This window comes from Polistes fuscatus, unplaced genomic scaffold (genome assembly GCF_010416935.1).
Source record: "Polistes fuscatus isolate 324 unplaced genomic scaffold, CU_Pfus_HIC Scaffold3, whole genome shotgun sequence".
In the NCBI taxonomy this organism is placed as follows: Eukaryota; Metazoa; Arthropoda; class Insecta; order Hymenoptera; family Vespidae; genus Polistes; species Polistes fuscatus.
The window spans coordinates 9,937,781-9,962,623 of NW_025113107.1; the positions used below are offsets into that span (position 1 = coordinate 9,937,781).

Here is a 24,843-nt window from a genome sequence, read left to right on the forward strand (position 1 = left end):
CTTTGCGGACTAACTCAAGCACAAGAAGGCGTTGTTCTATGATTCAACTTGGAGAGCTGTTCACTGAGTTTGTGAATGAATCAATGAGAGAAAGAGAGAGAGAGAAAGAGAACATGCTTGCAAAGAAAGAGAACACGATGTATATAAATATATATAAATTCGTATAAGTAGATACGTGTTGTGTGTTTCAGAAAATTTTCTTGCCCTTTTTTAGTAAATAAAAATCAATTTTTATCCGTTGATAAAATTCTTCTACATCTTTGTTGAATCTGCAAATGAGAAAGGGAAGGAAGTTTCCGCGTAAAGTTAGTTAAAAAGACCACATTCATGCGCATTTTAGAGTACATCATATGCAGACGGAGGCTGTTGCTATTTAGATCCAAATAGAGTGTAATCTTGCGAATGGAAAACGTAAGAAACTAATGTAACGTTGAATTTGAATAGTTGATTGAAATTCCTACCGTCTATCCTTGTGAAAGATTTACGAATTGGCTATTCGACAACTATAAATGGTCAAACATATCTTTGATAATCTCCTGGTCTTGTTTATTTTTATTGAAAAATGTATCGTATGTACGGTCCGATACTTTTTTTCCAGTAGAATACATCTCGAAAGATTGGTATTTTATTTAGCAAATGAAAATCGAAAGTAAATAAACGTTCTATGATAAATCAAGCTACCGTATTGTTGCAACCGTTTTTTATTTTTATTTTTTGTATATAAAGTACCGACGAATTTTACAAATATTTTCGATATAATTGTTTATTGAAACTATTCGATTATAAAAATAAATTACATCAACCCTGGCAAGAGGGAGGGAACGATTTTACATGTAAAAGTTAATTGAAAAAAAGGAAAAATATTTGTTTCGTTTGAGATTTCATGCTTTTTGTCGAGAAATCATGCCTTGAGAAAATATTCAATTTAAACCTTCTGTTATTACGATAATTATGATAATCATGAAAAGAAATGTATTTAATTAATATACATTTTATGTTTTATATTACCTTTCTATCTGGATGACAATGATTGGAAAGCTGAGCTATTGCTTCTGTGTCCTTGTTCACAACACGACTGTTAGAAATATACTAAACCAAAGAAAGTAAGTCGTTCGGTCGAAATCTAATTGTAAACATTACGAAGGACAATAAATACAGAAGCATGAAGGAACAAAACAATGTTTTTAACTGTTAGATCATATTCCAAGAGATTCCAAATAAGAAACAGTACATCAAACAAAAAGCATTACTCTTTTTTATCGACTTATTTTTACACATAAAAATCACAGTTTCACAAAAAAATAAGTATAGAATATGAAAAAAATGTTATCTACGTTATAACAAAAATAAAAATGAACTACGTTAAATCCGTTGACTATTATCGACTTCATGTTTTTTTATTTGTCGAGTAAATTTTTTAATTAAATGTCAATAAAACAGATTTCAGATCTAGAATTTTTTTTTGTCGTAATGATCTACAGAAAATGAGGAAACTTTGGTGCATTGAATTAAAGGAAGAAAATATGACAAAACGTGTTCGTAGAGAGTACATCACACGCAATAAAATGATTCACCGTGCAATGAATTTTTTAATAATCTATTTTTAAATGAGAAATACGTGCTTGGCGCAGAAATATACGGGAGCATCGATCTCCGAAGATTTAATACGTTCGACTAAACGAAAATGCTTCTTGCGCGATCGAGCGAGTGTAAATTCTTTCGGTGCGCGAATGATTCGAATAACAACCGTTCTACTTTCCTTGCGCATCGTCGAACATTCATAATTAAATGCACCAAATAATACATATAAACGAAATATTTGCGATAATTAAAACAATGAGAGAGAGAGAGAGAGAGAGAAAGAAGAAAAAAAATGATGTAAATGATCTTTTACATTGTCAAAAATTCGAACATATAATACATTATGTATTTCTTCGAAAATGTGTTTACTTTACGTTTGTTGCAACATTTGTACAACAAAATTATCAACTATTTTACCGAAAACGAAATTTATTTATCATAAATTTCCATGTAGTTAAAGTATCGAAAATTTCTGACAAATCTAAATCATTGCTATTTAATAAAATAATACAATTTCTGAAATAACAAACAGCAATATAACATTATATAATAAAGTATTTGAAATAAATTTTGCTTTTATATCCGTTATGATATTCTTTCTCTGTTATACAAATCTTATTTTTAAGATTTCACGTTTGAGTTTGAACGAAATAAGATATCATATTGAAAATAAATGGTCAAAGTTAGTTAAACTTCATTCTTTGAGAGACAAAACCAATTCGAGCGTCTACCACGTTGACACGGTGTAATAGTAATCGCGCGACTTTGCTGCAGTTTCCGTGCTGTGACAAGCATGCCCTGTATTCAAGATCGCAACACAGAGTGTTTCGAGAATTGCAGGCTTTCTCGATACAAATGTCACGTGAGGAAGCAAAGTGAAAGAAAGAAAGAAAGAGAGAGAGAGATAGATATAAAGACAGACCAAGAGACAGAGAGAAACGAAGTGGCCTTACGAAGAGTGTTTTAGACAGAGACGAACGATTCGTACACCTTTAGCAATTTCTCTTTGAAAATCAAGAATTCCAATGCGACATTGTGCACACACGCAAACACACACACATACATACGCACGCACGCACACGCGCAAACGTGTCAGAATACGTGTTTAGGTGTATTCTCGTGCATATCTTATTCCTTCAGCCTTTCAGAAACAACAAATCTAAGGAATTTCAAAGAAACAGTAAAGGCCTATATTCTCTTTCTCTATCTATTCATCTTAAACTTTGAACCGTATTTTGAAAGTAACTTTGGTACAGAAGGAGTATCACCAAACGCATCTTCTCACTCGTTTTCAGCGATCTTCTACCATCGGTAAAGGAACGTCTCGAGGTTTCGGTATCCCTGATAAATATTTTATTATTGTTTGAAAAAAAGGGAGAGACATTTTTAACAAATGTTTTCTCATTCTCTGCTTCCTTTTTTCTACCGTACGAAAATTTCGCGTTTAACGTGGCAATAAAAATGTCAACATACCGTCTCAAATCATTTTAACCATTAACGAAACCAACTTCAAAGTAATTCACTCGTTAGGAAAAAAAAATTTATCGTTTATATTATAATTATTTTCAAAAACGCCTATCGTTATCAACTCGTCACGAGTTTCATTATTATTAATAGAGAAAAAATTAAATTCACTTTTTTCGATCTACAATAGCCAAAAAAAGGGTAAGAGAAGAAATACGAAGGGAAATGTCGAAACAAAATGATTCTCTTTTCATCGGTAACGTTGCACTAACGAACACCTTCTAACCTATCCCTACCTCTACCCCTCCCTTTTCTCGTCGTTCTTTTATGTTTTTTTTTTCCAACCACTTTCATTCTTTTTCTTTTCACTTTCCCTTATTGTTTTTATTTTAATCCTGAAAAATATATTCCCGTACGTTTCTTTTACTATTCGAAATCGATAAATGTGGTACGAAAATAAGAAAGAAGAGGAGGCGGAGGGGAGGGGGAAGGTCGCGGTCTGCGCTAGCATTTATGAGCCTACCGAGTAAAAAAGTAAAAGGGACGGAACGAGAAGGGTGGGAGGGAGGAAGGGAGGGGGAGAAAGAAAAAAAAGTTAATACAAAGGCTCTTTTTCATTGGAATCAGCCGTGCACGATCGTAACAGAGAAGAGGTGCACACAACCAACCCAACCAACCTCCCACCCACCCACCAACCAACCAACCAACCAACGAACGAACGAACGAACGTGGCACTCGTTATCGGTTAGACCGATCATTTTTATATCATCCCTTTCTATGCCTCATTTTTGTTCTCCTATTTCTCATTGATTCCTACCGACAGAGAGGGCGCGCGCAAGATGAAGTCTTGATTTGACGTCGATTGCAAAATGTCTTTTCCGTGTTACACATTTTCCTACTTTTTCTTCCACTACTTTTTCTCTCCCACCACTTATCTAGAGTAGTTTTCGAAACTTTTGCAATTTGCAAATTGGATTCAATCTGCGTCGTAGTTGTCGTAGTCGTCGTGTTTCGTGAGAAAAGTTTCATTTCGTAGTATCAAAGACGCTACGATCAAAACTGTGATACGCGTACAGGGATGTTGCGTTCTTTCATCTTTCTTTCTATTTATCTCTTTCTCTCTCTCTCTCTCTCTCGATCTTTTCATTTCTTTCTTTCGTTTCTGTAGGGAAGATTATTGATCTTTGAAAAAGAAAATATGTATGTATATATATAAAGAAATATCGTGTTAACTACGCGATAAAGTTCAGTATTTCCGAAAGAAATAAGATGTCTCTATTCAAAATGAGTAAGTACCTTGATAAATTAATTGCTATCAATTTAATTTTTACTTTGATCTTGAGTAAAAAAAAAAGAAAAAATGCCGCGGTAAGTTAATTATCGGCCATCATTGAAAAATTTCCATTATATTTCTTTCATAACATATAATAGATTAATATTTTATTATTTAACAAAAGTAATCTTCAATACTAAAGTGACATATATTAATTCTTCCTCCTATCTTTCATCTGCACAAAATTTATAAAAGATATTTTATTATTATAACAAATATATTATAATATATCGACTTATACTTCGCTACTCGATACGTTTAATCTTAAATTTTTCGTAAAAACAATTTACGTTTAAATTTAAATTTACGTAGAAACAAATAATATATATATATATTTTTTATCCACGCATAAGTTTGTATTAAACAAAAAAATATATTTCAACGCATATTTACGTACGTACGTACGAATGTTCGCGTTGAGACCAAAAAATTTAGTTGATTTTACAGTCAACAACAGGGGAAGGGGAAAAACAAGAAAAAAGAATAGAATAAAATAGAATAGAAATGAAAAGAAAAGGAAAGGGAAAAAAAATAAAAAAAAATTGTATGAAATGTCAAAGACGAATTTTCACTTCGCGAACGTTCCTTTTCCCTTAGGACCCTTTCGAGCGAGAAAGCAACGGAGGGCGCAGATCGGTCGCCTCATTGACCCCGGCGTCTAATGAGTGCACACCTGAGTGCTTCCAGACAAGTGGATGTGCACTTACATCCACGTCGCTGCCACGAGTGCCGATGGCCTGGCAACTACAATGTCTCGCGTTGATCTCTATGAGTAAAATGGGGGAGAAAGAGAGAGAGAGAGAGAGAGAGAGGGAGAGAGAGGGAGAGGGAGAGAGAGTAAAAGAGGAAGGAAGGAAGGAAGGAAGGAAGGAAGGAAGGAATGAATGAGCAAAAAAGAAAATAAAAAGAAGTAAACGATGAGGACAAGTATGAGTAGAAAAAGAAAATTATTTTTATGTGCACTGACATTGACTGATAATAAAATTAATACAATAAAAAAAAGAAGCGAGGAAAATAAAAAAAGAACAAAAGAAATATCGTTCGTTTCTTTTATTTTTGTGTGTCATTATCGTGTAACGAATTTTAAAAACGTTCGTTGATTATAACAGTTTACTTACATTTTTTGCAGTATTGCATGAAATTCGAGTAAGGAACGTATTTTTAACTCGTTTGAATAATTCATTATCGTCGTCTAGTTTCGAGAGAGACGAAAAAAAAAGAAATAAAAAATAAAGAATTTCAATGTTTCTCCAGGAATGAAACAATGGATTTTAATTACGATAAAATGTTACTTCATCGATTAAAAGGGATTCGATGTTACATAGCATGCATATTTCGCTTTAAACGCGCATCCTGAACACAAGGATGATACACGAATGAAATTTTATTGCAAGTTTGTAGAACAAATAATGTTTGAAAACGAGCTACCGTGTAATTAACGTGAGATAGTAATTAAAAATGTTAACTATCGACAGAAAAAAAGAAGAGGGAAGGTAGGTGAGGGCTAGGTTATTGGGGAATAGGAGGACAGGGGGGAGTTGGTTGGAACGAAATCTCGGTCAATCGTAATAATTCGAAGCTGTATACAATTATTTAGATATCAAGCTTATTCGTTATTAATTAACGATCAATTATTTGCGCTTTTGCGCGTGCGCGTGTACGTGTACGTGTGTGCGTATAAATGTGTAAGAGAAAATCGTGTAAATGATACGGCTGATATAAACTTCTGGAAGCGATTGTACTCAGCCAGCCAAATCTCTTGCTTCCGTGCGACTTGTACTACTTCTTCTTCATACGAGAAAGGTATATGGATGATGAATACATGTATAGTAGAATAAGAGAGTATGAGAGAAGAGAAGAGAGAGAGAGAGAGAGAGAGAGAGAGAGAGAGAGAGAGAGAGAGAGAGAGAGAGAGAGAGAGAGAGAGAGAGAGATAGTCGCTTTTCTCGTCTACACCGCGACGATGCAACGCCACGAACAACCACCCCCCATCTTCTAACCCCATCCAACCCTTTTGGGGCTCTTGTGAAGCTCGTTCTCTTTCACGCCCACGCGTTTCCGCGTGTAACACACGAATATTTATATATATTATATATGTATATATACGCAACGTGTGAACGCATGCAAACGAACGCGCGCGCAAACACAGACACACATACACACATACATATGCGTCTCGGCATCGCGTAATTAGAGCGAGACGTGCTTAAAGACTTCCCAGACTCCTCCTTCGTTTGCCATAAAATCCGCTACGTCGTATCTTTCCCTGTTTGACTATGTAAAAATGAAAGGAAAACGAGAAGAGGTGCTCACAAAATTACGTCGAGACGAATTCAATATTTTTTTTTTCCTTCTTTTTCTTTTTTTTTCTTACATATTTTTTTTTCTTCGCTTTCAGAACAGAAAGAGAGAAAAGGAGATTTTTTTTCTTTTTTTTCTTATTCGAACGAATCAAAACTTGAATTTCATATTTTTGTATGAATACAAAATTCTCTTTTCCTCTAATTGGAAAGAAAAATACTACAATGTATTATTTTTTGGATATGTAGATATGTAAATAATTTTGTAACAGATATCGGTTTCGGTAACAACGTGCGTCGGTTAAAAAAATAATTTGTTAATTATAAATAATGAGATCGTTATTGTTAATTTGTTTCGTTGCAAAATTTCGTCTGCAGAGATACGAGTACTACATATACAAAATTAAGTATTTTTCCATAGAAAAGAACGACGATGAATTTATATTGACCGATGTAACATTTGCTAAAACGTTGAAACGTTTGCTCGCTCAAATTTCTTTTTTTCAACGTCCAGTTTAACGTATGGAGTTCATTCCGCGGATAACCCCGAAACTCGATATTTCACGAAAGGTTTTACGTTGGTGCGTGGTCTGTTGCTCTGTTGGCCTTTCAACGGGAACTTCGAGAGCAATGCGTATATTCTTCTACGATGAATGGCAAATAACTTGAACGTGACCGGAATGAGTGGATAAGTATTCGATCGATCGACCATAAATTCGTGAAACTTTTATATATATATATATTGTGCTGATTTTTTAATTTTTTATTTTTATTCTTATTTTCTTACTTTTCTCGTACGTCGATAAACAAGATATAGGATCATTTGGAGAAAAATAAAAAAATAACAGGGAAACAAACAAATAAATAACATAGAAGAAAAAACGATCCTTTTAAAGTTTAATCGCAAACAAATGGGAGATAGAAAAAGAAAATAAAATAAAATAAAACGGGAGTTACGTTTAAATTTCTCCCAGATACGATTTCCTAAGCCAATGACGTTTAACGTTTGGAATACGATAACTTCTTTTTTCTTTTATGCATTCGAATTTTATGTTTCTATCACTCGTATAAATTTCCATGCACGTAAACTTCCTATAGCTCAATGGAAATGTTCGTACGTACCAACGTTGAAATAAACTCGGTATAACGTTAAATATGTATATAGATATATATTGGAACAACGTTGACCCGTTTATCTGTAACCGGGATATATGCATGGATGACAGACGTTTAGTCTTGTAACTTCAAACACGGAACGCACCGTGTTCTGTAACAGGTGCTGGATGACATGAAACTGGACACTGTCGACGTGATCTAGATTCTTTATTGTTTCAATTTCTTGCTAACGTATTTTCATCTTCGAGTATCTTACACACCTATCTTAAAAAACACAATCAAATACGATAAACAATTATTATTCGTATCATTTGAACAAATTTAAAACGATAAAAATTATATATTTATACAAAATTCTGCAGAGAGGATAGATGAAAAATCAAAATTACCATCAATTCGTAATACCTAAAAAAAAAAAAAATCAATCGAGACATTTTGATTCAATTGATATTATTCGTCATAAATAAGGAACAATTTCAATATCTTTCGATTTGTTTGGATTTGCTTTGGGATGAGTGAAACAATGATAATTAGCCGTACAATCGGATATCTGTCTAAGTATCCTATTCCATGCAATGTTTCCATTAATTTAGGATCCTCGGTCGCGCTATGAATTATAGATTAAATTATTAACTCGGTCGGCTTACGATCCTATCTATTCTCCTATAACTATCGATTATCTCATAAATGTACTACCAAATTGTGAGCATCCTCCTTTCTTGTTTATTTCCCGTTATGATTCTTTCACTGGGTTATCGATAAAACCTTATTCTTTACGTTTACCTAAAAAATCTATACCCCAAGAGGGAATTGAGCAAAGAGAAAGGATGAAACGAGAAAGGTGTGTGTCTACGCGAAGAAAAAAAGTCTACGCGATATAATCCATCTCGAGAAAAGTCTAGGAAGAAGAAAAAGTAAAAAGAAAAAGTAAAAGATCGGACGGCTTTGAAATTATATCCACAAGATTGCAAATGCCATTGTCAACGAACTAATCTTAAATAATAATTCCTTCCTTTTTCTCATCCTTGTAATCAGAAGAAAAAAGAAAAGGACAAATTGTAAAAAGAAAAAAAGAAATAATAAAACATCTGACAAAGAAACGCAATCACTGTCAAACAACTACTGAGAGATAATTTCATTGAATTGCTTTGAAAAAAAAAAAGAAAATTATGGAAATTATGGAAAAATATTCGAAGAAATCTTTCTCCTACTACGGTCGCATGCGAAATACATCGTAATATATGTTCGGTACGTTCGATATCGGTACGATAATTACAAGCACACATGACCACGATATTAATTAGTTACGTCATCAATCACGTACTTTCTCGTTAGAGGGCTCCATTAACGGCGACAGCACTTTACGATGACGGTGAGTGTATTTCTGCGATGCTTGGCAATTGACTTCCATTTATTGTGAGATGAAACTCGTAAAAACACTTTTAATGAACTTGGACCGGTCGATCGAAAAGGTAAAATGCATTTTCAGTTGGTAAGCCAGCCTTGTTCGAAACTGAATAGTAGTATGTTATATATATATGCAAAGAATATCGAACGATAAAACTTAACCACGGTATTTTCCATCTATTTTTTTCCAGTTGTTGTTCTTTTCCTTTTATCAAATTTTTTCTAGTCCGTTATTTGTTTCCATAAAAAAATCTCATTTCAATTTTAAACATCACATTTCTAACATGGTTCGAGCCCAAAACAAAAAGACTCGCACGATTGAAAAATTTCTAGAAAAAACAAAAAAAACAAAAATCTACGATTTATCCGAAGTTAGTTTATAAAGAGGATTTGAGTACAGTGCGAGATAAATATAATGATAAAACGTTTGTAACTGCGATGAGAGTCGGATGTTTTGTGTATTTCTTGTTTCTCATTGTCTGCAGTACGCGCTGTTTACTGGAAATTTATTACAAAGCCTCTGGAGAAGAGATAAACGCAAGTATGGTAGCGTATTTATGAATGGAATAGAAAAGAAAAAAAAACAAGAAAAATAATCAGTCAACGATTAAAATAACTTCTTTCATTTGCGAAGAAAGAGTGATTAGCGCATTGAAGAATACGACGACATCGAAAGAAAAAAAAAAGAAAAGAAAAGTATGGACGAGTTTTTCGAGGAAAAGCTGCCTAATTAGCTAATTAATTTTATTCCAAAGATATGGAAGCGAATGTAACCGCCGACGAGATTGAAAAAAAAGGGAAATAAAATCACACCGATACACGCTCATAAGCACGTGCATTGAAAAAAGAGATCTATCCAAAAAAAAGAAAAAAAATACATGCGTGCAGTTCACACGCGGTAGAAGTGAAACCCTTAGAAAACTAAATTTAGAGAGAACGAGACAAATCTTTATATTTTATACTACATATACTACATTACATTTTATACAGACTCAACCAAATTTTCAATTTCAACGAAGGTCGGCTATCTTCGGCTAGTCGGCAACTTTTGGCTGGTCGGCTATCTTCGGCTAGGTTTGACTGCCTTCAGCTAGTCAAAAAAGAGCCGAAAGAAATCGACTAGCCGAATGTGGTCAAACCTAGCCGAAGGTAGCCGATAGTTTGGACCAGAGAAAGTATTACGCAATATAGATACTATACTCACTAATACGACGACTTTTTCTCGGTTCGGTACGGCAATATGCAGGCGCACACAAGCGCACATATGTACAACGCTTAGTAGACAAGAATGGGGAGGCTACGAACTGTATACTGTATTCTATCTCATTCTCTTGCAAGCTAAATCCTATAGATGTATATGTTTGACTCTTTTTAACGTCGTTTCCTTATTTCCGTTTCATCGAGTTTCAAATTACAACGGTTCTAAAGAAGTTTTCACTTAAAAAAAAAAGAGATAAGAAAAGGGAACGAAAGTGAAATAAAATCAAGGGTAAAAAATCCTATGAGACATGACGTTTTCAATCGAATATCTTTCACCTTACGTTTTTTTCACCCAAAGAAATGTATTCACTCGACTTTCGAACGCAATGTTCGTTGAACGAGCTAACTCGAGGAAGCAACGTGGAAGAAAGTGAATGCATCCCACTACGCGCAACTAGAGAGATGCAAAGAAACGGAAAAGCATGAATGGCGGTGGAAGAAATGGTGGGAAAGGGATTGGTGGAGAATGGAGGTGGGGGTCTCGCAAGCGTAGTAAATTTTCGAAGCAACAGAAACGACTCTTTTCGAAAGATAAGTCTTCTTCTTCTTCTTCTACTTCTTCTTCTTCTTCTTCTTTTTCTCTCTTTTCCTCTATTTTTACTTTCCCTTATCGTTACTCAGTCCTAAGAAAAAAACTTCCTCCCTTGCAACTCTTCCCTTTTTTCCTTCTCATCCTTTCCCCGCTCCCCCTGCCCCCCGTCAACATCTTTTTTCTCACTCCTTTCCTTACTTTTACGAGCTGTTCGCAGCTCTTCGGAGCGTAACCGCGGATACCATCATCTCGCTTGCACGTGACGTGCTTCGCTCGTAAAACTCAATCGTGGAGAACCGTTTTCTCGAAAAGAAATTCCCGACTAACGGACAGAGAGCTACCTCTCCTACCTAACTTATCTACGATGCTCTATAAGATATAATCTTATTGACTCTCTTCTCGTCTTCTCGTTTATTTCTTAGATTTGCTCTCTCTCTCTCTTTTCGTTTTTCTCTCTAATTCACTCGCTAATACACACATTCTCTTTCCACTTCTCTTTCTATTACGTTGAACAAATATTTACGCAATAATGTGCCATTTCTACACACGTAATAGATTTTCTATGAAGTAATTTAAGTGTCTTTCGTAATGCGAACATCGCAAAACGATACCATTACCAAACGATGATTCAGTTATGTCGGTAACTATACTTTTGATCTAATATAATGGATGTAATCTAACGAATTCAAATGAATAAAATGAATTAAATTTGCATCGGTTAAAATTTCATAAACAATCAATGGAGAAGTGATCCTTGCTTAGTATAAAGCGTCAATAGTAGTAGTAGTAGTAGTAGTAGTAGTAGTAGTAGTAGTAGTAGTAGTAGTAGTAGTAACGGTAAAGTATCAACAAAAAGCATACCTTTTTCATATTAAATTTTTCCCTTAAAAAAAAAGTAAGTATAAAGATTAATAACTAAGATTAATATAAATGTTTAGTTAATTACTTTTGAGCTGAACATAAATGATATAATGAGATTTTTTTTCTAACAAATAATAATACTCATTCGTTGAAACGAATCGTCGTTTCTCTCACTAATCCGCAACTAATAAAAGTGAAGAATTTAATCTCTGTTTGTCTGCTACTTAAGTTTCCTCATTGTTTGTCCGTCAGAACGATAACGATCAAAAGTTCAGCTTCTTTTATTCCTTGGTGATAAAATACTAGCTTAATTTCTCACTCTCTTATTCCTTTATATTCAAGCTTTTACATTGGTTGAATCTTTTACAAAAAACGCGTATAACACGTATGAGACGTGTAGATGAAATACACATATGACTTATTTGCACGATAAAGTAGTCAGTTCATCTTTACGAAAGTCATTCAAGCTGTCGACCTTCCTTGGTAGAGCAATTTTGCGACAAGCACGATCCTATTGTCTATCGAGCTAACTTAATTGGACGTTTCGCTGTGTAAACCTCAGGGTCCGCAAGCAGATAATACTAATTAGCCAAGAGTCTGAGTTAATTCCACGCGAGGACGATTCTTTAAAGGGTGAATGGCTCAGAGAAAGAGATATATATGTATATATATATCTATATATATATACAGATAGATATAGATAGATAGATAATTAGATAGAATGATAGAGAATGAAACAAAGAAGAAATATGATTTTTAATCCAACAAGATATAGCAAATTTTCTTCCGTTATACTTATTTATAATCCTAACTACATTTTAATTACATAATATTTTGGATATTTCAAGAAAAAATATTTGTCTTCGAATTAATTATCCGATTCTAATTACATCTATTAAATTAAACGACTTCATCCCAAATAGCTCGTAAAACAAATAATGAGGAGAATTGTACTGTTGAGTACTCTCAATTACCATAATCGTTCATCAAAAAATGAACAGCTCATTGATCTCTAAAAAAAACAAAAAACAAATAGTAATTTGTTATATACTTGTTTGTTATTTATCATGTACATTTAAATCTAAGATTCCTTATTAAATGTTAACATTTTTTTTTATTTTCCCCTTGTCTAAAAAACTTTCTTCACTGTTCATCATGAAAATATTAAATTTCCAAGACTTATTAATCTTTATCACAAAAAAACACGGTGTCCTTTGGCATTTTTCTTCGTAGTACTGTTTCCCTTCAAGTAAGTACAAAATTTCGAGTTATAATGAGCTCTTCGTTATAACGATACACCATCCGCCATCCTTATCGAACGGGGGAAAATAATAAACCGTAACTAAAATTGTGGAGAAAAATTAAATGTTGTGACAAGATTTTTATGTGAAATGGAGACTGAAAAATTTGATTATTACTATTATTATTTGATAATGTTGAAAATCATACTGTTCTTTTTTAAGATATTTTATTATATAAATAAATGTATATATCTTCTTCTTCTTCTTATTATTATTATGACTTCATCCTGTCATATATATTAGCTATATAGTTCTCTTTTCTAGGGCGTTTGTTGATCTTATGATGATGATGTCCAGCTTTCGTGCCACCTTTTTCGAGGTCTTCCAGGTGGTCTCGTTGTCCCAATTTTTCCTGTTTTTGCCACCTTTGGTAGCCTACTGTCGTCCATCCTGTCTACATGGTCTCACCACTCTATTCTTTTTCCTCTTATCCACCTTACCACGTCGTGGGTCTCACATAAATGTATATATTATTAATATATATAGATGTATATATACTATATATATAAATGTATATATACTATATATTCGATTACGGATCATGAGCTTTATTAAATAATCCTGATGGAAGATAGTCGACGTCGATCATCGTTAAGACGAAAAGCCGCTTTCACTTAACTTAATCCTGGTTGGTAAAAGGGACGAAAAACAAAAACTACTTCGTTAAAAGTAGAACAGTCAGATTTCTATAAAAAAAAAAAAAAAAAAATGGAAAATGGGATCAAAGTTATTTCCGTACGAGAGAAATTTGTCAAGATAAATTCATCTAATAAATATATTTGAAATTTTAAAAGGAATGTAAACGTCTTATGCGGGTTCGTGCACGTTGGCGCCTGCACTAGTGTGAGTGCGTGCGGATGTTTGTTTAGGATATCGATATTCTTAAGATTAAGTGTGAGGAACATAGGCTGTATGCGTCACCCGTGGAGGGAAGCCGATGCTCCGTTGTTCGATGGAAAAGTATAAAAGGGCAGTCGGACAATACGGCGGGGGGTCAGTTCAGTATTTGTCGGTTCTTATGTTAGTTATGATGAGTGAGGCTTAGTTTATGTTAATGGTTGGCTCGGGAAATCTTACGTCGAGAGAGTGACTTTAGAATGAATATATATATAATGATACCAAAACCTCGCCTCTTAATTCTCTTATGAAACCCTTCTTATGATTCTTATGTATCTTACGGTAACGGGTTATTACAATTATTAAGAATTATCCGCTATTAAAAGTAACGGTTTTATGAAATCTTATGTGGTGTGGGGTTTACAGGAAGGAAAAGGAAAGTGACGAAAAGTAATTATTGTCGAGTCCTAAAATATTATTTATGCTGTTAACAATGAAAAAAAATGAGAATGAACTCTTCGTAGAAGAAAAAAAGAAACAAATTGAATTTCTTCCAAGAAAAATTTGTAAATTATTTATTTCTTACTTCCATTAGCAAGAGAAGGGTTTTTAAATCTGATATTTTATTTGTGATGAAACATTGAGTAAGATTGTAGAATGCATTGATTTAATTAAAAAATAGATTATCCATGCAACGGGAATGTTTTTTTAAGAACTTAAATAAACTTTAAAAGTTTTCTGAATTTTTCATTTGTTCGATATCATTAGTATTCATAAAGTATAGGAGAATGAGATTTTTATATAAGATTATTATTTTATTAAAAGACATGTCAGATTATGTAATTTTGGGACAAAAATGTACTTTTAATAAAACATATATGCCCTTTAAATATCTGTCTGTATATCTGCATGTAAGATTAACTTAGTTCATATTTCTATATGTAAGTAAATTTTTATTGAGCTTTTTCGATTCTCCAATTCTATTTAATAAATAATTCACATAATTATTTTATTATATTATATTTATAATGATTTTCTTAAAGTATAGTAAACTATATTTCGCATTCTTTAAATTTTATTTGACAATAGTTTCTTTAGAAAAAGTTGTATAACATGATGCAAATACAGTGACACAACATATTTAATTCGAACTATATTTTTAAGCGTTCAATAACCAGGTCATTTACATTGTGAATACATAAGTACCTAAGTACTTATATATTTAAAGTAATGTATTCATCATAAACTAGAACGGAAAATAGAAAAAGCAACAAAATAATACTCGGAAAGAAAAGCTGTAATTATAAATAGGAAACACGCTCTGTATACACGTTTTGTAATTAACCAACATTGCGTACAATTTTCGTTTACTTTTATACACCTGGTCAACAAACATCGTTCGCTATTCCAAACGAAATCCGATGGAACGTGGAAAATGAGTGTTTCAACTTACCTTTACTTGCAAAATCATTATATTTTCTGTCTCTTTTTATTTATTTTTTCTTATTTCTTTATATAGTTCATGTCTAACATTTATAATATATACGAAATATTCTTTTTTTTCTAATTGTAAGTAAAAAAAATTAAGAAGAAGAAAGATTATAATTATATATTACAATTACATTATTCTATGATATATATTAAAAATAATATACAATAGTATAAATAGTAATATATAATTATAATGAAATAATATATTATGTAAAAAAATAAATATACATTAAATAATAAAACAAAATGAGGAGGAAAAGAGATAGATAGAGAAAGAGAGAAAAAAAATATTGAAATCATTTCGTAGTGAAACACGAAAAGTGTAAAGTATTCGTATCGATGAGGAATCGTAGCAGATGTACTTACTTTGTAAAGCTAGAATGGAAGCAGCTAACGTAAGTTTGAAAACGACTTCGGCCGTGGTAAGTTAACGAAAGTCTTCCTCGGCACGACCGTTGAACTTTCCAAGTTATACGAACTGGATTATAAGAACGAATGAGCCAAGAAGGCGGAAGGAACAGTCGTTAGAACGGATATAAGCTAGTTCTTGAATTAAAAATATTTTTTTTTTTTCCAGAATCTAAGGCAACACTGATACTTGTCCTTTTCTCTCTCTCTCTCTCTCTCTCTCTTTTACCTTTTCCTTCGTCTCATCTTTTTAATACATACAGCTATCTCTTTTTCTTTTTTATTCATTTAATCGTTAACTTTTCCCTTTACATACAACTTTTCTATTTCTTTCTTCGAATATCTTATATCATTATTTTTTTGCAGAAACTCAGAAGGTCATTTGTAACTAGAAGAAGCTAGTAAGTCCTTCACTCAACTACCAGCCTTATCTCTTTATTTTATTTTATGCTTCGTAACGCAAGGTCGTTTCGCTTGAAAAAATTCTCAAAACTCGAAAATTAGATACAAAATTCTAGTCATTTTCTTATCATTTCTACAATACGAGAACGGTGGTTATATCATTTTTGTTCTTATCACCTGTCGGTAATTATACGCTTCAAAAAGAAAAGAAATTCGAACGAAAATACGAGTGGACTAGCATAAGTAAAAAAAGAAAAAAAAATAAGTAAAAGAAAAAAAGAAAGACGAAACGAATATTATAACTTCATTTTAACCGTATACCAACGAAAGAATTAAATCAGATATTAAGTAATCCCGGTTCTTCGGTATAAAGGAAATTCGATTGATCTTTCAATATCATTTCCTAAATTGAATCACCTTATCACAGGTAGATCGAAACTGACCTGTGAGAAATAAGATTGTCACGTTGCGAAAGTATCGCCTTCCTGGCTTCGGATTCTTGATAAAACTTGTGAAACTTATCCGGCGAAAGTTATCCGAGCAAGATGCATCCTTCTTTCTCTCTCTCTCTCTTTCTCTCTCTCTCTTTCTCTCACTCTCTCTCTCTCTCTTTCTCTCTCTCTCTCTCTCTCTCTTTCTCTTTCCTTTTGATTTAATTGGAGAACGGATCAACCTAAAAAGTTCGGAGTTATCGGTGTGCGTATACGCAACGTTGCTTCGTTTCTATCGCAACACAAACGATAATTACATCAGCGATTGAGAATCACGAAACAAGAAGAAGAAGAAGAAGCAGGTAAACCGATTATCATGAAACATACAGAATCATATACCTTAGCACATGAATCCGGTTTCATGATATTGCAAAAGTAAACAGTACCTTCCAAAAGTTTTGGAATCGCTTGTTAATTACCCTGCAAATTAAATATACCGTTAAAAATTTATAAATGATGAATTATTAACAAGTTCAAATATGTTTTCAAAGATTCTCAGAATGATTCTTATAATCATAATTTATAGTTTAAACATCCAATTTAAGACAACGGTCGGAACAAACTTTGACAACTTCTATGAGAAACATGGAAAAATATTCAATTAGAAACACTCGTAATATTAATTGCTAGAATTCTCAGAATGTGTTGAGATGTTATTAAAAATAAAAATTGTTTATTCGATGAAAAGGCAATTTGTAGAAAAAAATATTTATTCATTGATAAAATAAACAAGAAGAACAAATAAAATAATACGAAATGTAAAAAGCATATCATTCATGAGTTTTTTATTTGGCGAATAAATTAACCTTAGTATCTTTTTTTTTGTATAAATATTCTACTTCATTAAATTTACATAATGAATTTGAACACTTTTAGCCGGTAATGTGTAATTCGTGTAAGTTCTTTCGTACAATTACATATTCGGACTATTTTCCAGCCTATTTCAGTAATCTTTTTCAACTCCTCCCCTATATTCTCCCTATCTCGTATCGTTCGCGCATTATAGCATGACTTCCTCATGTTTCAGTCAGTTGTAGTTAATAAAAGCTCCGCAAATATCAATGAACAACGATCCGTTCGTGCCACTTCAACTTTACAATCCTGACTTTGGCGTTCCCACGACCTACGGTAGCGGTAATCGATCCTTCTGCTCTTTCCCCTACACCCTACAACCTAACCTTCTCCTTCTATTTCTCATTCTCTTTCCTAGAGTGCTTCTTGACCTCTTTTTAGAAAATACCCTCTCTCTTTCTCTCTTTCTTATAACTAGAAACGTAATGCTCAAATACATATGTACATCGTTAAAACATCAGTAGAGATGTAGGTAGATAGAGAAAGTACGGTGTAACTTTCTTATCAACGATCGTCGACGAGATCAGATTCTATATTAATAGCAATCCTTTTTCTATTTGTTCATAATAATAATAATAATGATACTTCAACGTAAAATGTTTTTCTTGTTAAACTCCACTTCGACCGCTTAATCATAACTCTTCCATTTATCTAACAACGAATCTGTTTACTTTAATCGAACGTATCAAAAATTATTTATTTATCCGTCGTCCTCGTTTCCAATTGTCTTTTTAATTATTATTGTCGTTCTTTATTTTCTTTTTTCTTTCGTTACTTTTTTTTTTAACAATTCACAATCGTACAGCATTATAGAATTATATTTGCTCAATCGAAATATAAATCCTACGATAATTGAGAGATTTTGCGAAAACAACGTTGAAATAAATAAATCGTACGAGGATCTAAAACAAATTTAAATGAATGCCGAACGATAAAAACAAAAATATATATCTTGAACGATTCGAGAGTAGATTTACATCGAAGTGACACCCTTTTACCAAACGTTTCCACGAACAAGAAGACGTGAGCTAGTCGAGAAGACGGCACAATGGGAAATATATTCGCACCAAGAATGGATTCCTGGAATGCACTGTGCAGTTGGAAACTGCACGACCATCTCCGATCGTTTTGCATTCGAGTACCGCAATTTACTTCAACGGTCTATCTATTTCCCTTTCTCTCTGTATATATATATATATATATATATATATATATATATATATATACATTTCTCTTTCTCATTCTAGTTTTCGCTAAAATTCGCTCGTTCGTTCGTTGGCAGAGACTAGCCAACTTATTCCGTCTGGTTGGTGCAAACAACAATTCACTATGGCTAAGGTATATTCGCGATATTCTTTCTTGACTTTTACCGACCGTACAACAAACTGCTTCTGTTTACATGCTTCTATTTTCTAGCTCCGTCAACTGCATTTGAATTGCTGTTAAGAGTTTTGTTGTTCTGATGGGAATAACCTGTCGAGTAAATCTAAAACTAGATATCAATTGATTTCCATAAACGTACCAAAATAGATCACCTAATCGGTTATTGATAAATTTAACCGCGTACGTTTCAACGCTAAAACTAATCCAACAATTTATAATGTAATAAGTAAGTTTGATATTTTAATTTTGTTCGTAAAATAATAACTATTAAGTTGTTTATATGTATGAACTTTGATAAAATATTTTTTTTAATGCGTTGATATAAACGTTGATTAAAAGATTTAATTTTTGATTTATATATATGTATATATTTTCCCATTACGCGCGCGCGAAAAGTATGATAGATTTTTAATTAAAACATAACGACTTCTCTCTCCCGCGTGAAATATGTAGTCAAGACGAGAAGAAAGAATATCAAGCGGTCAGATCATGAGAATTCAAGCATATTTTTTCATTATCCTTTTAGGAGTTTCCCAACCATTCGATGTCACAGAGCAAGAATTTAAATTACGAATCTGCTCGTGCACTTTAGTTCATTTCTGAGCAAAATAAAAGAAAAAGAAAAAGAAAAAGAAAAAGAAAAAAGAGAAAGCAAAAAGAGAAAGAAATAAAAAATGAAATCGGATTTTTATTTTACCTTACTACTTACTTAAAACCATGAAGTTGACAACGAAACGATAAAAGTCAAATCAGCGTAATTCGTTATCTCGATATTCATTTAAACGAAGCGTTTAAATGGAATTCCAAGAGGAAGGAGGGTAGGAAGAAGGGCGGACAATAATTTACGAGTACCAAAGAATTCTTAACAAAGCATCTTTTCCCCCGAAGATAAAAGTTTTATTATTTTAATTCACTTCAAACAAGTCTAAAAGTGTAAACTTCTCTGGTAAACTTAAAGAGCAAAGAGAAAGAGGACAGGCAAAGAGACAACTAAATTATCGACCCGGTACGAGCAGCTGTCCTCTCTTCTTTTCAAAAGTAAACTACGCAAATACTTACGTCAAAAAGGTGACTGACTATTGTTCAAAGTACAAAGTAAACAACTTGTTCCATTCGCAATGAGGAAAACTAGAATGGAGGTTTATAAAAGATAAAAGTTATTATTATATGATTCTGCTTCTTCTTCTGCTTCTACTACACTCGATTTTATTTCCTTTAGAATTGAAACTTCGTTGAAAGTACAATATCTTACTCGATAACCTTGAAAATATTTTTCTACGAACGATTTACGCAAAATCAATTATAAACAATCTTAAAAAACAATTTTTTCGCGTACTTTTTATATGGAATCACTTAGAATCGTGTATGAACAGTTTAAACGTGGAAAACAAATTCGAGATATGATAAATATACAAAAGTTTTAATAAAAACATATCATTCTGTGTTTCAAGGGAAAGGTAACGCGAGAAACAAGTAGACTTTAGAGATATCAGCAGTAGGAGAAATTGCGAAAGTGGATGAAGGAAGGTTGGCACAGACTCGTTGCTCATAATTCCTCGTTAAATTCGTCCGTATTCTCCCTTTTCTACCTTTTTCTACCTTTCTTAACCAGCTTTTCTGTAGCTGCTAGAAACGACATTGCCAATTTCCCTTTGAAGCTCAGATGGAAAAGAAAAGAGACTACAAAAAGGGAAGAAGGTTAGAAGAGAAAGACCGAATCATGTTGAACAGTTTAAAAGAGAAAGGAAAGGAGATAGAAAGAGAGAGAGTAAGAAAGATAGAAAGAAAAAAAAGAGAGACAAAGATGAAACTTTTGTCTAATGAGATGCAAACTGCCGCCATGAACGAGTTTACATGGAGACAGACGAGTTATAATTTTAACACATACCCCATATGAATACGTCAGCTAGAGAGCTAGCCTAGCTATACAAGTTGTGTACAATTCATTCTACGACTTGCGTTTTATATTATAACTATTATGAATAATGCAATAACGTAGGAATGATATTAGTGATATTTGCGTTATAAGATGTTTTTCATTTTCAATATAACTTGTAATTTATCTATGCAAATCGTGTTATTTTCTTCGTTCGGTATGTCCATTGTCGTGTTATTATGTAAAGCAATTAGGAAGTCGGGAAAATATAATTTAATAAGATGGCACGTAGTTTAGCAAAGAGAACTGGCAACTTGTTCTTATTATACAACAGGTTAAATTATAACAAACGACAGGGAAACATATTTCTAAGGGAGTTTCTTCGTATATATAACTGTGTGAAGTTTCCTGGAAATTCACAAAGATTATCCCTCCAAGTACAACCATAGAAATTTCCATTCGCTATAGTCAGAGAGAGAATGGACCGATCGCTTTTCCACGACTACTCCAGGCATGCTAAATTAGAAACACCTGTTTCCAAGTGAGCACGCGCTAGTGTATACATGTTCAGTAACGTATAGGTGTGGTTGCACCTTCCCTCGTTTAGTCGGTTAGAACATCGGTGGGTTGCGAGTGTCAGTAACAACAGGCGCCCGCAAACTTTGCCCACCTGTCCTGATAATGTCGGTTAATATCATGTAAATTGTAATTAATATTCATGGGCTTAATTCCAGAGAGCTCGCGTTGGAAACTGCGTTGTATGGTAACGTTACCATCCGTGTCGCCACTGCCGACTGCTACTACTCTTCTACACCTATCTACCAACCTACCTACCTACCAACCTACCTACCAACCAACCAACCAACCAACCAACCTACCTACCTACCTACCTACCTACCTACCTACCTTTCCTATTCCTGCCCCTTCTCAACGGACCATCCTTGCGAACTTTTACCGAAAATTTACGGTCCTAGTCGAAATACGCGCGCTATTTTCCCAAGAGTTGCGAGCTCGTTCGTTAAAATTCTCTTGTCTTCTCTCAGGTGTCTCTAAAGAAACTAATATGATCTAGAAAATTGTTTCATTTTAAGAAGATCATTCTTTTTTATCTCTCCTCAAAGTCCTCCCTTCTACATCTGTGTTCGACGTTTACTTTTCAATCCATTAAAAAGATAAATATAACATTTTTAATACATTTTTTAAATCAGATATTAAATCACTCTTCTCGGAAAGTAAATAATATCATTTGTTACTTAATTATCACAAAATAAAAGCTAAAAAAATAAAACAAATTTCTTCGATAATACATAATTGAATAATTCATTTTTAAAGAGATTAAACGTTAAATTGCAAATTATTATTAAAATTTTAACGAATTAAATTTGATGAATATATTCGTTTTATTAGAAATTCTTTTCAACAACAATGACGCAACATCGTTTCCCGAAACTATCGAAACGTACGTTGAAACTGTATAATCGTTAACACCGTTTGAGTAATTTTAAGGATCGAGGGAATTGTAATCCTCTAGGGATGTTTCTTCCGCGTTGCTGCACGGTCAGACCTTTATACACGAACACAGAGAGATAGAGAGAGAGAGAGAGAGAGAGAGGAAGAGAGAAATAGAGATAGAAGAGAAAGGGCGTGCACTATGTAACATATAATCGTCGACACGCTGGCAAGATGAGCCCTCGAATCGCAAAAAATGGCGCACCTCTTCCTAGCAATATCTCTCGGTGCAGCATGCTTCATCGCTCTCTCTCTCTCTCTCTCTCTCTTTCTCTCTCTGCCTTGCTATTTAGAAGAGAAGAACAGTTACTTCAACATTGGCTAAGCGCGTTTATACTGTTAGACATTCCCACGATCCATTTAGCTTTGAACATCGAAAGCCAACTGACGTCAATGATTTTGCGTTTCCTTTATTTGATGGTTGAAAAAAAAAAGAAAATGCATCTAATGCATAAGAAGAAAAAAAAATTGTGCAAGAAGAATTAGATTTTTTTATATATGTGACAAGCAATTTGATTAAACATAAATTTCATTCGTCAAATATTTCTGAAATAGCAATATTGTCATTGTTTATTATAATTATTATTATAATTATTTATTGTTTAATGACTCACCATTGGTCACGAGGATCGGGTAAAGTTCTATGCACGGAAATAAGGTCGCTAGCGTATTGATTGAAAGCGTTATTTATCCACCCATCGTCCACCAGCTTTTTGATCTCCGCGGTTAGGTTAGTTGGTAATATGATTGGTCTACCCATCTCACCGAGTCCCGCGAAGTCTGGATCACGGGGTGCAACTAAAACACCTCCTCCTGTCAATGAAAAAAAAACATCAAATCGATTAGTAGAACTTGTGAGAGAAAATATGAACAAATTCGAAGAAAATGGAATCGAATTTTTAGAATCGTTCATATCCATTCGATCGTATCTGAGTGAGTAAGTGAGAGAAAGAAAAAGAAGAGAGAGAAAGATATCATATACCTGCTGAGAGCTTTTTCGCATAAACTTGAGTTTTATTTGCCTGGCGTCATACTGTTCAGGCGTATCTAAACGCAAGCTGCTCCAATATAACTACGTAGTATTGCTATTGCTCCTTCTGAAAATAATTTTATCCCATTCCGGCAAGTTGGACCCTCGTGTATACGATGCGGCAATAAAGACGACGACAAATTGCTTTACTGCCCACTCCGGTGCGAACTTGCCTAAAAACTCACTCACTCGTTCATTCACTAACTTTCTCTTTCTCTCTCTATTTTGTTCTTACTCTCCTCATCTCTTTTTCTATACTCATCATCAGGAATATCAAAGACTCTTAACGTATTTCCTTTAATCCCGTACCTCGCGCAGTTTCTATTTAATATCCCTGATATTACCATTGAGAGAAGAAAAAATTGCGACGGACAACGTCGTGAAACGATTAAAATGAGCTACTCAAAGAGTAAAAGAGACAACGTTGTTGTATTAGTTTGATAGAAAGAAGAACCATTCGAGAACTAATTAAAAAATTTGTTATATTAATTTATTATCATTGAAAGATTTTAATGAGAAAGAAGGAAAAGAAATAGCGAATAAAATGAAAGTAAAACGGGGATGGGGGTAAGGGTTCGGTTTACCTTGTTCGAGACCAGCCTGATTAAGTTTGGCTTTACTCTGAGCGTTTCCTTGCGTCTCCTTTCTAAGAGGAAGCGCTGGTGGCACGAAACCGTTAGCCACTTGTGGTGGTGCAGCGACACCAGAGGGTGCCAAACCCTGTACAGCTTCGGCAGCCGCACGATCCTCCGTGTATAAAAGGAAACACACGGTGATCCAAACAGCCGTTGCCAGTACTCCGACCTTCAACCACAATGATCTTCTTCTTGGAAAGCCCATCCTTTTTTCGTTTCCTTCTCCTTTTCCTTCTTCTTCTTTTTTTTTCTTTAATCTTTCCTCCTCTTCAACCTTTTTCTCTTTTCCCCCCTTCTTCCAATGATCACTTCCCTTTTCGTAACTTCCTCTGCTACTATTCTCAAAGAGTTCTATGCGTGTTACCTCAGCAACATTTCTTCCTCCTAAATTTCGTTCCCCACTACTTTCTTATCGCCAATATCAGTTAACTACGATTTAATAAACTAATTCGATCGCACTTTTTACATCGCCGATCTTGAAATCGGCCAAATCGTTGATTTTAATTCTTTCTAATACTTTCAATTCTTTTTCTTCTTCTTCTTCTTCTTTTTCTTCTTCTTCTTCTTCTTCTTCTCGATATATGATATGCATCAATCGATTCAACGAATTACGGTTATACAATTTCTTTTTTCTATCTTAATAATATTTCGATCGATCTAGGTATATGACTTCGATGATATGTATTTGTATTGGTAGTGTTTCTTCAATAACGTCACTGCATTTTGATCATCTGAAAAATATAAATGTAATATTATATTATATCATTAGATTGT

The 24,843-nt window shown here is 33.5% G+C and overlaps 1 protein-coding gene across 5 annotated transcripts in view; it reads right to left on the reverse strand.

The window, feature by feature from the left end:
* Positions 1-24,843, reverse strand: part of LOC122519127 (putative polypeptide N-acetylgalactosaminyltransferase 9) — a 193,740-nt gene that overhangs the window by 29,760 nt on the left and 139,137 nt on the right. For all 5 annotated transcript variants that reach the window (XM_043638388.1, XM_043638390.1, XM_043638386.1 and 2 more), the window contains 2 exons: positions 24,019-24,800; positions 23,019-23,217 (listed from right to left, as the gene is read on the reverse strand). In XM_043638388.1, the coding sequence (XP_043494323.1) occupies positions 23,019-23,217; positions 24,019-24,274 (455 nt within the window). In that variant the 5' untranslated portion in view covers positions 24,275-24,800. The remainder of the gene's footprint in view (positions 1-23,018; positions 23,218-24,018; positions 24,801-24,843) is intronic.